This window comes from Mastigoproctus giganteus, chromosome 4 (genome assembly GCF_048544385.1).
Source record: "Mastigoproctus giganteus isolate SK-2022 chromosome 4, ASM4854438v1, whole genome shotgun sequence".
In the NCBI taxonomy this organism is placed as follows: domain Eukaryota; kingdom Metazoa; phylum Arthropoda; class Arachnida; order Uropygi; family Thelyphonidae; genus Mastigoproctus; species Mastigoproctus giganteus.
Window position 1 is genome coordinate 158424416 of NC_143578.1, and position 12325 is coordinate 158436740.

The following is a 12325-nucleotide window of genomic DNA, read 5'->3' on the forward strand; positions in this document are numbered from 1 at the left end:
TGTCGTTGACCGGAATCGATTTGCTTCAAAATGTCTTAATTTAATTTTCAAATTCAGTCTTTTTCTTACGTTTATAGTCTTCGGACTGCACCCAGTCGTTGTTGCTTTTTCGTTCTTATCGGCCATTATTAACTCTTTGAAAATGTAACTGCGTTGGTTGCATAAACTGTCTGTTACGCACGATGTCTAATACTGTACTGAGTGATGACTAGACTTCAGATAAATGCATATAACGCAAATATTACAAGCAGTATATTTGATCGTTTTTTAAAATGTTGATCTCAGAACTACGTAACAAGTCACTGTACTGCAATTAATTTAGCGTGTGAGAAAATTTCACTGAGCGTGGGAAAATTTCTCAAGTTGGCATGGGAAACGTTTTAATGCTGTTTTGGTATTCATTTTCAAGATATCGACTCCATCAAATGAAACGATTTCGTTAAATATGCCAAAGATGCAATCTGTAAAAGAGCGTTACAGTGATCTGTGACAGCGTTATAGTCAGATATGGGTTATAATATAAGAACAGCGAATCAGCGTAAAGTGAACCGCGTTATAACGGGGGCCTGCTGTATAGGAATTTTGCTAGCAGGGACAGGGAGGTGATTATCCCGTTATACAAGGCAATGATCAGGCCACACCTAGAGTACAGTGTACAGGTCTGGAGGCCTCATTTTAGGAAGGATGTACAGTTGCTAGAATGAGTATAAAGAAGGGCAACAAGGATTGGTGAAGAGAACAAAGTGTGCTCTTACAAAGAAAGGCTTAAGTTGTGCAAATTGCAGCACCTGGAGGGTAGGCACCTGCGAGATGATCTGATTGAGGTGTATAAGGCCTTGAATAGGTTGAGCAAGCTGAATGCTGATGGAATTCTTCCTCTTGCTCAGACTAAGAACCTGAGGGGATCAAAGTTTAAAATTTGAGGAAAGATAGTTGTAGAATAGATGTGTGGAAATTTGCCTTTAGCCAGTGGGTAGTTGATTGGTGGAAAAGGCTTCCATCTTTTGTTGTGGAAGCTAATAGCCTAAATAAATTTAAGGCTGAGCTGGACAGGCATTTGGAACGAATGGAGGGGTGAAATGGGAGGTTTTTTTTTTTTTTTTTGGTTGATGCTGCATTGTATGCCAGTGCTAATGCTAATATTTTTATTAAAATTTTTTTATCCAGTTGGTCTTACCAAGTTTGTGTACATACCACAAGGATCCATTTTAAGTGTTATGTTTTTTTGCCATCAAAGTAAATTCAAGCACACAACAACTTGCACACAGAACTTGCACCTGATCATCAGATAACCAGGCAACAACCCCCAAGACAGAATATGCTAATCCCACATGGGCTAGTTGTTGTTGGTGATTCTATTGTGGGGGTAATGGGAAATATATTGTGCAAAAGGTACAGGTGGAATACGACCAGGTATGTCTGCCAGAGGCAAAAGTTGGATGACATTGTTGAGCAGATAGAATTTTTTAAGGGCACAACTGGTGATATTGTTGTACACGTTGGCACTAATGACATTGAGTAGAAGATCTGCAGACTTACGTAACAAGTACAGGGCAATGTTGAAAAAATGTCTCAAGTTATTGTTAAATTTTAAGGTGTCTGCAATTCTGCACGGACACAATAAGAGAGAGTATATGATGAAAGCCTTGTCAATCAGTTCAGTCCAGGAGAGATTATGCAAGGCTCATAGGGTAGAATTTTTCTCAGTGTGGTCTGTGCTTGTTAACCGGCGACACTGCTTCTACAGGGATGGGATACACTTAAATAAAAGGATGCAAGAATATTTGTTTGCTATCGAGGTGGGTCAGAAAACTACTAGCTTGGGGGAAACACAGACTAATAGATTAGCAATAGCCACAGGCAGAGGTGAAAGTGATTCTTCCCCTGCTTCTTTGGAGTGAGCAGCAGCCTTGAAACCAAGGTGTTGAATATTTCAAGAACTGCTGGGAGTCATCATGAAACAATTAAATACATGGTCTGTGTTAGGGTAACTAAGAGTAAGCACAGATGCATATATACTTACGTGTGAACTGATGCTAGAAGTACAGTAAATAAATTTTATGAATTTGAAGTGATTTGTCGAGATTAGGTTGAGACTGGTTGGGATTTCAGAGACATGCTCTCTCTCAAGATATGAAGGATGCAGAATTTGAATATGGAAAGTACAATGGATACAGAAAGGACAAGATAGCTGTAGTAGCTATCTTGTCCACTATTTAAATGAAAATTTATACATGAAATGTAGAAAGGACAGACAGGATAGGAGAAGCACATAAAATCTAAAGCAGTGCATCAAGTTGACAGATAGTGAGTGCAATGTTGAGTCAGTTTGGTGTAACATAAGCACTGGGAAAGCAAAAATGAGAGGAGTAGAAGTGTATTATAGGTATAATTATTCTGATGAGTACAACAAAAGCTATACTGAGAAATAGTAAATTGGAATGTTTTAAAATGCGGGATTTTAACTTTCTAGGCATTTGTGGGATGGTCACTCACAGGCTAGCAAGACTTGTGGATTTTGTGGATTTCTTGATCTGATTAACAGCAGTGATTATTCATGTATTAAGAATCTGCAGATAAAGGAACCTAGATGGCAGTGATCACTGTACTGATTTTTTAGTTAAAGATGTAACTACCATCAAGAGTGAAGGAAGTTTTTAATTTCATAAAGGTGACTACAGTGGTCTCAGACAGTTTTTAAATTCTGTACAGTGGGACCAACTGATGATGTTACCATCAGTTGGTCTCATTTTGAATTTTCAATGTATAAGCTAGTTTGTCAAGTCACAAAGGAGGTCAGGCAAGTGCAGACAAATTATGAGAAATCTTTGAAAAAGAATGCAAAGAAAAACAACAAAGTCTTCTTTACTTTTCTAAACTCTAGAAGGAAGGGGAGAATCAGATTGATCCACTTGATAACAATATCGACTATTGATGATCTTGTTCGGGTAGCTGACAAACTGAATGAGTATTTTGCATTTACATTCACACATGAGGAATTCTTTAAGTGAGGGGATGCCGGGAGCTTAATGATTTTGTAATAACTAAGAGGAAAGTTGAAGTTAAACATAAGAAAGTCACCTGGAGTTGATGGGATTTATCCAGTTAGGTCAAAGGAAGTAACCAAACTTGGATTCAGAGGATGCTCTCTTGGATTGGAGATGTGCATGTATCCCCAATTCACTAAGGGAAATCAAAGGGTTACACGAGTAATTACAAACACGTTAGTTTAACTTCTGTTCTAAGGAAAATAATGGAGCCACTGGTAAAAGAAGTAATTCAGTATCATCTAGACAAAGCTGAAATTATACTTCAGACACAGCATGGGTTTGTTAAAGAGAAATCTTGTGTGACTAATTTGATTGGATATTACAATGTGGTCACTAAGGAACTGGATATAAATAATAATTTTAATATCATATACTTGGATTTCGGGAAATCTTTTGATACTGTTGCTCATAAAAGACTGCTGTACAAATCAGAGTAGTGTTACATTAAGGGCAAGTTGCTGCTATGTATGAAAGGATGGTGAGTGACAGAAGACGAAGATTGATAATCAATGGACATTGCACTTCATGGGTTAATGTTATTAGTGGAGTCGCCTAATTTTCAGTGTATCTAAGTTTTTTAATTTTCAGTGTATCTAAAATATTAAGTTTGCTGTGCGGAGAAGATGCATGAAAAGATGTTTGTCTTTAACCAGCAGGTGTTTGATTGCTGGAGAAAACTTCCATCTGTTGTTGTGGAAGTTGGTAGTTTAAATAAATTCAAGGAAGAATTACTAGACAAACTATCTGAGTGAATAAATAGGTGAAATGGTAGATTTTTTTTTTTCTCGGTGGCCAATCCTGTATTAATGCTAACTTTCACCAACTGTAAACAGTGCCCTCTGTGTTGAGGACTTTAGCATATTTTCTCAGTCGTGCAACATGAGGGTTATTGAAGGACAACTGCAACAAGCCAACGATTGCCTTCATTCCTGGGTCCTGGCTAATGGATTCAGATTCTTGCTGCAAAAGACCAGTTGTATATACATTTTTGTTCATAAGTGTGATTTCATCTTGACCCTCAATTGAGGCTTGGGCAATGCTATTCCGGCAGTGTTGGACTCATATTTGTTAGAAAGTTGTCCATTCATGAACAGATCCGTCAACCGTACAAAGTGCACAAGAGGCTATATTCTCTCTCTCCTCTACATGTTTGGATCCAGACCGATTTACCTTACTATGCATCTATCATGCGCTTCTGCAATCTAGGCAATATGTATCAGCCAGAAATAGTGTACATCAATGGCTGGACCTTGTGCAGCATGAGGCCATCCATATTGCTACTAGATCATTTCGAACATATACTGTCCAGAGCCTATATGTGGATTCAAATGAAGCACGTATCTCTTCGACATAAGTTGTCTCTAAAGTACACTTTAAAACTGAAATCCCTGCCAGATCATCTTGCATGGACATTGGTATTTTAGACACTTTCGAAAAATTTGTACAATGCCTGTCAGAGTACCAATTGTCCTTTCAGTATTTGCATCCAAGAGCTATTCAGAGAGCTTAATATCATGGTAGACAAGATTGCCCAATCACCAAAAACAGCCTCTTCCAGCATGCGACTTTTCCCTTAATAACTGGTTAAAGTCACATGATGGGATGGGAACAGATCCTACCCACAACTCTCTGCAGCACTGAGAGCTGAAAATTCTGACTGCTTGCCAGTTTACGCAAACAGCTCGATGTCAGAATCGTGTAGGGTCTGTTCCTTCAATCCTTGTTCAAAACCACTGTAGGTCTATCCTTATCTGCAGATAGCACCACACCAAAGAAAGACATTAGGTGAACTGAGGTGGGATGGTAGTATTGTGGTGCTATCTGCAGATAAGGGTAGATCTACAGTGGTTTTGAACAAGGAGGATTATCAGGAAAAGGCTCATAATTTGCTGAATGATAGGACCACCTATGTTTGTTCAAAAGAACCCTTTAGTCGGGCTAGAACCCAAGTTAATAAGTTCGTGCGAGGTTGGCAGAAAGCTGGAAAAATATCCAAGGAAGTAGCCTGGAAGTTGCGTATGTCAGGTTGTCATTTACCTAGGTTTTATGGGCTACCAAAAGTCCATAAGGCAGGAGTGTCTTTAAGTTCATTGTATCTTTTGTAGGCAGTCCGACGCATGCTCTATCCAGGTTTTTGGCGGAACTTATATCCCCCATAGTGGGATGTTCAAACTTTACTATTAAGAATAGTAGTGATTTTGTACGGTTTGTTCAAACTCAGGAGATAGAAGAGGGGCAAATTATGGTGTCTTTTGACGTTGTTGCCTTGTTAACCTGTATACCTATTGAACATGGTTTGGATTTTGTGCTTTGGGAAGAGATGATACTTTGAAAGATAGGACAGTGTTGAGTTGTGAAGATTGTTGTAAAGGAATTAGTTTATGTAAGTACCACTATGTTGTTTAGAAATATTATGTATCAGCAGGTCTGCAGAATGGCCATGGGTTTGCCCATTAGTGTGGTTATAGACAACCTGTCTATGGAGGATTTGAGAATAGGAGGTTGGTGAGCACTCTTTCACCCCCGTTTCGGGTGTGGAAGAGATGTCGATGATGCGTTTATGATAATACAGAGGGGTCAGGATAATGAAGTGCTCAGGTGGCTGGATGATGGTTCACTCTATAGTCAGTTTACCTCTTAGGTGGAGAGGATCCCCCCCCCCTTCCTTTCCTTGATTCCATGTGTACAGGGCCGAAGTTTGAGAACTAAGGTTTATAGAAAACCCATGTGTCGTGGCCAGCACACGCACTTTAAATCAGCTCAGGCCAGTGGCCACAAGAAAAGTATGGTCAAGGTTTTGATGGGTGGGGTCACATTGTTCCTCCTCTGAGGAGAGGGATGACAAGATTAGACGAGTTACGGCTGACTTCAAGATGTGTGGCTACCCCCAGAGCATTATTGATGGTTCTTGAAATGATACGAATAGTTGGGCGTAGGGATGTTTTTATGCCTAGGACTACCACATACATTCCCTACTATTTGGGTATCTCAGAACCCATTGCACGTATTCTACTCTCATGTCAGATGCGCTGTGTGCAGCTTCCTCGTTGGAGACTTCACACAACGGTGTCCATGGTTAAAGATTCCATTGATACCAGTGACACTAGCGGGGTCATATACGAGATTGAATGCCTGAAATGTGGTGAGTGTTATATGGGAGAAACAAAGCGTAGGTTGCACAATCGCCTGGGTGAACATGATAGAACCATCAAGGTGGCTGATTATGGAAGCTCAGCCATAGCCGAACATGCTTGGGAAATGGGGCATGATATTTCAGCCAAAGGAGTGTTGGTTGTCAATGGAGCTAGTGGTTTCTGGAACCAGAAGTGGCTAGAGAACTTACGGACATGTTCGTCCAGATTCTATAGTATTAATAGGGATAAGGGTTGCCACATTCATTCGCTTTTTGAGTCCCTCATTTCAGGGAGGGACGAGCAGTTTAGAATGATGCATACCTGAGCCAGTTCCAATGTACGGGAAGTTAGTAGTGCTCATGTGTCGTAGTGGGCATTGCAGACCTACTGGGATATATAAATATATATATATATATATATATTGTGGCTAACCCGTAACCATCTTGGCTGATGAAGACAGCTGTTGCTGCCGAAAGCTATTGTATAGTGGTTTTAAGTGATTTTAACCTTTAAATGTAGAATTTTTAAAAAAATTTTATCAGTGATTTTATATTATTGTAATATGCATTTTTATTTTAGTTTGCTTTTTGTTTAATTACAATATAATGCAGTTTTGAAGATTTTTATTTTTATAGTATGTTCTATTGTAAATAAAGTTATATATGCAATTTTGAGTCAGTGGTTAGTGGCATTAAAAATGAGGGGAAACAACTTCACCTTTGCCTCTCAACCATTCTGTATCGCTACAGGATGGACAGGAGAGGAGGTGGTGTCTTCATCTTCTATAAGACCTTATTTAAATAACTTAAATTCCACAATAGTATAATAACATTGTGAAGCAGCCATTGCATTGTTTAGCAAGAATGGTAGAGACCCAAATCTATCTCATGGATAACTTCACATTATTATCCCACTATCCAAACAATCATTTTTAGGGGATTTTAACATGCCAATTCCAAGATTTATAAAAGCAAAGGAAGAAACATTGAGACCCTCCTCTCTAGCTATACTACTGATCAGAGGAACGCAGGTTCTTGACAGATCATTCTTTATAACTGCAAATTTAGGTCAGACCTACCAATAGTTTTAAACTAAATTTGCCCAAGTAGACCCAGACACATTAAACAAACCAACAGGCCTAGAGTAAACAATAACTGCTTTCTTGAGTGACTTAGTGAAGCTAAATGCTCTCACTGACTCAAATCATACAGTTGGAATAACCTGTATTCCAAATGTTGTGATGAATTGAAATACATTGCCCTCATTGGTATATCTAAAACTGTTAAAATCTCTTCAAAAAAACCTGTAGAACCTTGTTAAGAACTTGATCAGACCAAATCATTTACAAGACACAAAGAGCAAATTTCTGCAAGTATGGAAGAGAATTATCTTCATTTCATCCATGGAAGACAAGCAATCCAAACATATCACCAATAAAGGTAGCTGTCTGGTAGAAATGGTCAATGAAACCATTCAGCTGAGGGTGCAGTCAATTTTCAACACAAAAATGGAACAACAACTCCCTTACCTTTTGAATGTTATTACAGATATGGCCAGGTCTTTGCTTGAATGTATTGAAATCATTAAAAAATGATAATTGAAGTGATTAATAGCTTGTCCTACAAACCTGCAACATTCTGATGGATTTCCACTATTTATATTGAAATTATGCAGTCATTAATTGTTCCACTCCATAGCATTTTGATATAGAAAGTTGCTTGCAATAACTGATACGTTAAAATAAGATTTAACAGGAACCATATCATTTGGATGTAAGACTGTTCGACGCCAAACTGTTGTATGACAACAGCTTGGTCTAAGACAATTCATTATATGACAGATTGGTGTAAGGCAGTTCATCATATGACAGTTCAGTATGTGTGTGACAGTTTGTTGTATCACATACAGACTAGAAATTAAGAAATTTAGTAAAGTAAAATGTTTAGGATCCAAAGAAATTTTGGTCACTTAAGCAGGAGGAATGCAAAAATTTAGAAAAAGTGTAGAAAACAGAAGAAAAAAAATTTATCAATTTATTCAGTGTAAAATTTATTTAGCATTAATGTATTCAGGCTGATTCCACTTATGGGCAGCTTGGAAACAGGGTGTGCTTGTATTATATGAGCATAACTGTCCAACCATATTGTAAAAACTTTTACAATATGAATGGATAGTCTTCAACAAATTCAACCAATCAATCCTGTTATTCCACGACTATGCAGTGGTGTCTGAGGACCAGGAACCACCACTGCCAGATAACTCAAGTTTTGGTATCAAGCATATAAAACAAACTAGCAATACAATATAGCAGTTTACAGCAATTATATACAGGTGCCCTCATAATGTTAGTTGTTTGATGCAAAAATAAATAACTACCCTCTTCCTCCTTGCTAACCAAGTGTCCTCAGTTTTTTGCCAACCCATGAAATCAAGGGAATAAAGTGCTGCCACAGGTGCTGGTGAATGTGTTTCACTGGGCCTTCCCTGTAGGGGGCCTCATACTCCAATTCTGAGCCACTTCCACAACTGGAGAGGCTCCTCACCTGTCCTTGTTCAGTGCTCCTGCCCTTAACCAGCTTACCACTAATATTAACTGCTTTCAATAAAAAGTATAATGCAGGTTGAAAATGAATGTAAGAAGATTCATATTAACCAGCCAGTAACCAATCTTTGCTTTTAGTCTCTAAAACAACTTGCCTTCATATGAACTTCCTAAAAATGCAACCTATAGAAACGAAAGTAAAGTAATTAAGAAGTAAAGTATTCAAAAGAAAAGTAATTGTTTCCCATATTTTATCTGTCACTGGTACTTTTTATAGGATATACATTAAAAAATGTAGGTGGTTAGTGCACTTTATCAAAAACATGAACTGTACTGTGACACTAAGTTAACCATTTACACCATAATGCATTAAAAGTTTACATTTTCAGTCTTACTTTTTTTTCATACAGAATTCTCACATAGAATTCAACAAATTGTCATATGACAAAATGTCATGCAAAATTGTTTCATGCACTGAATTGATGTGAACCCACTTTAACTTATAGTTTTATAAACAGTATTAATACCAGCATGGCCTGTGCTTGTTAATGGGACAGACTGTTTTACAGGGATGGGTTACACTTAAATAGAAGAGAGCAAGAATTGCTGATGCCATTGAGGTGGTGTTAGGTGGGTCAAAAAACTGCTAGCTTTCGTGGAGGAGGTACAGAGACTAGTAGATTAACTACTACTGCAGGCAGAAGTGATTCTTGCACTGCTTCTATTGAAACATGCAGTATACTAGGAAAGAAGGTGTAGAGGATTGCAAGGTCTGCTAGGGGTGCATCCAGTTGATATATGTGTGGCCAGTTTAATGTTGAATCAATTTGATGTGACATAAACACTGGGAAAACAAAAATGAGAGTAGCAGTATGGATGAGTTTATTGACCAACTATACAATCACAGAGTGGGCCAGTAAATCACAATGTCTTAGAGTTGGGAATTTTAACTTTCCAGATATTGAGCGAAACTTATGAGTTTATTGCTCATAGAGTAGCAGGACTTTTTGTGGATATATTGGATGGCTCGTTTTTACATCATCATGTTAGAGGGGCAACAAGGGAAAGCAATATGCTTGATCTGCATTAATCATGCATTAATAATCTGCAGATAACAGAACTGCTAAATGGCAGTGATTACAGTGTATTCGTGCAGAATTTATTTAAAGATGTAACACATCAAGGGTAAAGGGTAGCTTTAGCTTTCATGAAAGTGAATACAGTGGTGGTCTCAGACAACACACATGAGGGGGAATAAATTTAATTTGAGAAAGGATCCTTGCAGGAAAGACATGTAGAAATTTGACCTTTGTAGTTGATTGTTGGAACCAACTTCCATCTGGCATTGCGTAATACAGTAGTTTGATTAAAATTCAAGAAAGAACTAGATAAATTTTTATTGGGAATGGACAGGTGATATGGGAAATGTTCTTGTTGAGGGTTTTTTTTTTTTTGGCCATACTATATAATTTCATCCTTGCCACTGCTTATACTCATTTTTAATGAATCACACATGGAGTTGTGATTGAAGTTTTATTTGAGCTCTTGTTTGTATGCAAAGTGTAATGAACTAATCAGCAGCATCAGGAAATTTTCTAATTTCTGTTTGAATATCAGTATCAAAAAGATTTATTAACTTAATGCTATTGATTTTCAGCCGTTGATCTAAAGACTGGTACGGGATCAATTTATAGAGGAGCTCCAAAATCAGGAAAGGCTGATGTAACTCTGACTATGGATGATGAGGATATAATCAAACTCATGCTTGGGAAATTGAATCCACAAAGAGTAAGTTACATTGACGTTTTTATCAAGACTTAAAATAGCTAATATTTAAAGGTTAAAGGAATTCTGTGTTATAAACATCATGAACACAGATTTTGACTAGTCTTACCTGAGAGCAACCCAACTATAATGCTTGCTAAGTGAGTTTTTACTCATAACTATGCAGAAATGCACATTAATATGTGATTAATTAATATTTCTACTATCAGTATCAGCAGAGGATTATAAGCTATAAATTATAGCACTACTTACGTCTGTTACTAATTTAACTTGTAATGTGGACCTCAACGTACAACAGTAATATTTATGGAGCTTTTAGAATCGATGATTTGGCGTAGATATAATATTGCAAATAGCTAGTGCAAGAGCTCAAGCTATGTAGGTGGCAATAGATAGCTAAAATTATCTATTATAGCTCCTTAGATTTTACAAATGTAACATTTTAATTTAATACATATAACCACTTAGATTTTACAAATGTAACGTTTCAACTTAATACATATTTGGTCCTTGAGGTTGTCACAGACATTCTCTGAGATATTCCAGACAAGCTGTACTTGCCACCTGGAAGTCTAAAACGCTGATGGAACTGATATTCGGGTGACATTAAAGTCAAGTGGACCGAATTTAAGCAAAATCTGGAGTTGACAGCCATATCCTCTACTTGCACCTTCACAATGGTGGGACTGTTAGTAATCCTGGGTATAACCTCCATACACAGGCACACTGTGGATGACCACTCAGGTATGAAGCAACATAAGCAGGGGTCGAGGTGTGACACCCACACCACACAGAGGAATGCCACCCCTCTGTGTTACCAGGCAATACTAGGTGGTAGACTCTCATCAACTGACAGAACCCACGTTTAGTCTCCAGAGCTAAGTTCCGATCAACCCTTCCCCATCTCTTCCATCATGCAGTATGACTGATGACTTTTGAGGCCATGATGAACACCGTAGCAAGATCCAATCTTCCTTACATTTTGAGGGTTTACACTTCCTTACAGCTTTAAAATGATGTTCGCAGGCCAGCCGCTAGTTAGTACACTGGACTGAACCTATTGGTAACTCTTTAGGAGGCTTCCGGATCAGGTAATGTATAATCTTGCTGTTACTCTGCCAGATAGTGACTGGAGGGAGTCCAAGTAGTGTGCATGCGGGGGGGCATTGTCAAGGCCACATTATATCAAGGATCTGGGTATATTCTTACCATGTGTACACCAAAAATTTCATTACTTTATACAGCACGTCCCCTCCCCCCACACTTTTTCTTACTATTGAAAACGCCACGAATTGTCAAACTAATAGAGTAAGCTTATCTGTGAAAAGACAAACCTCCCAAACACTTCCTAGTTCATTTCACAAATATACATGGTCTCAATTCTAATCTCAACGATGTCCATTTCCATTTGCAGTCGGCCAAACCACATGTACTTTTTCTGACAGAATCTCAGTTATCGGTTGATTCAACTACTGCTCATCTCAGTTGCCCATATTATTCGCTATATGATTCCTTTTGCCTCAAAGGTGGTACTTGTGCGTATGTCCGTTCCGATATTCCCTGTCAGAGCCTTGGTAATTTAGAATCTCCTCTTTTCGATCTTCTCTGGCTTAAAATCTCTCTACCTCATTGCGCCAAATTCATCTGTTGTCTCTACCGTTCTCCAAACTCTACTAATCACTTGGAGCTCTTTGACTTCCTCTCTTTGCAACTTGACTTTCTCCAGTCCAACTTTCCTAAGAGTGAAGTAATTTTCTTTGGTGATTTTAATGTTCACAACTCCAGCAGGCTTCCATTTTCTAGCCATACCAACC

General features: G+C 38.2%; 1 protein-coding gene across 1 annotated transcript in view; it reads left to right on the forward strand.

Moving 5' to 3' along the window:
- The window catches only part of Mfe2 (peroxisomal Multifunctional enzyme type 2), a 741845-nt gene that overhangs the window by 666693 nt on the left and 62827 nt on the right, over positions 1–12325 (forward strand). The window contains exon 27 of the mRNA XM_090372984.1: positions 10384–10514. Coding sequence (XP_090229110.1) covers positions 10384–10514 — 131 coding nt within the window. The remainder of the gene's footprint in view (positions 1–10383; positions 10515–12325) is intronic.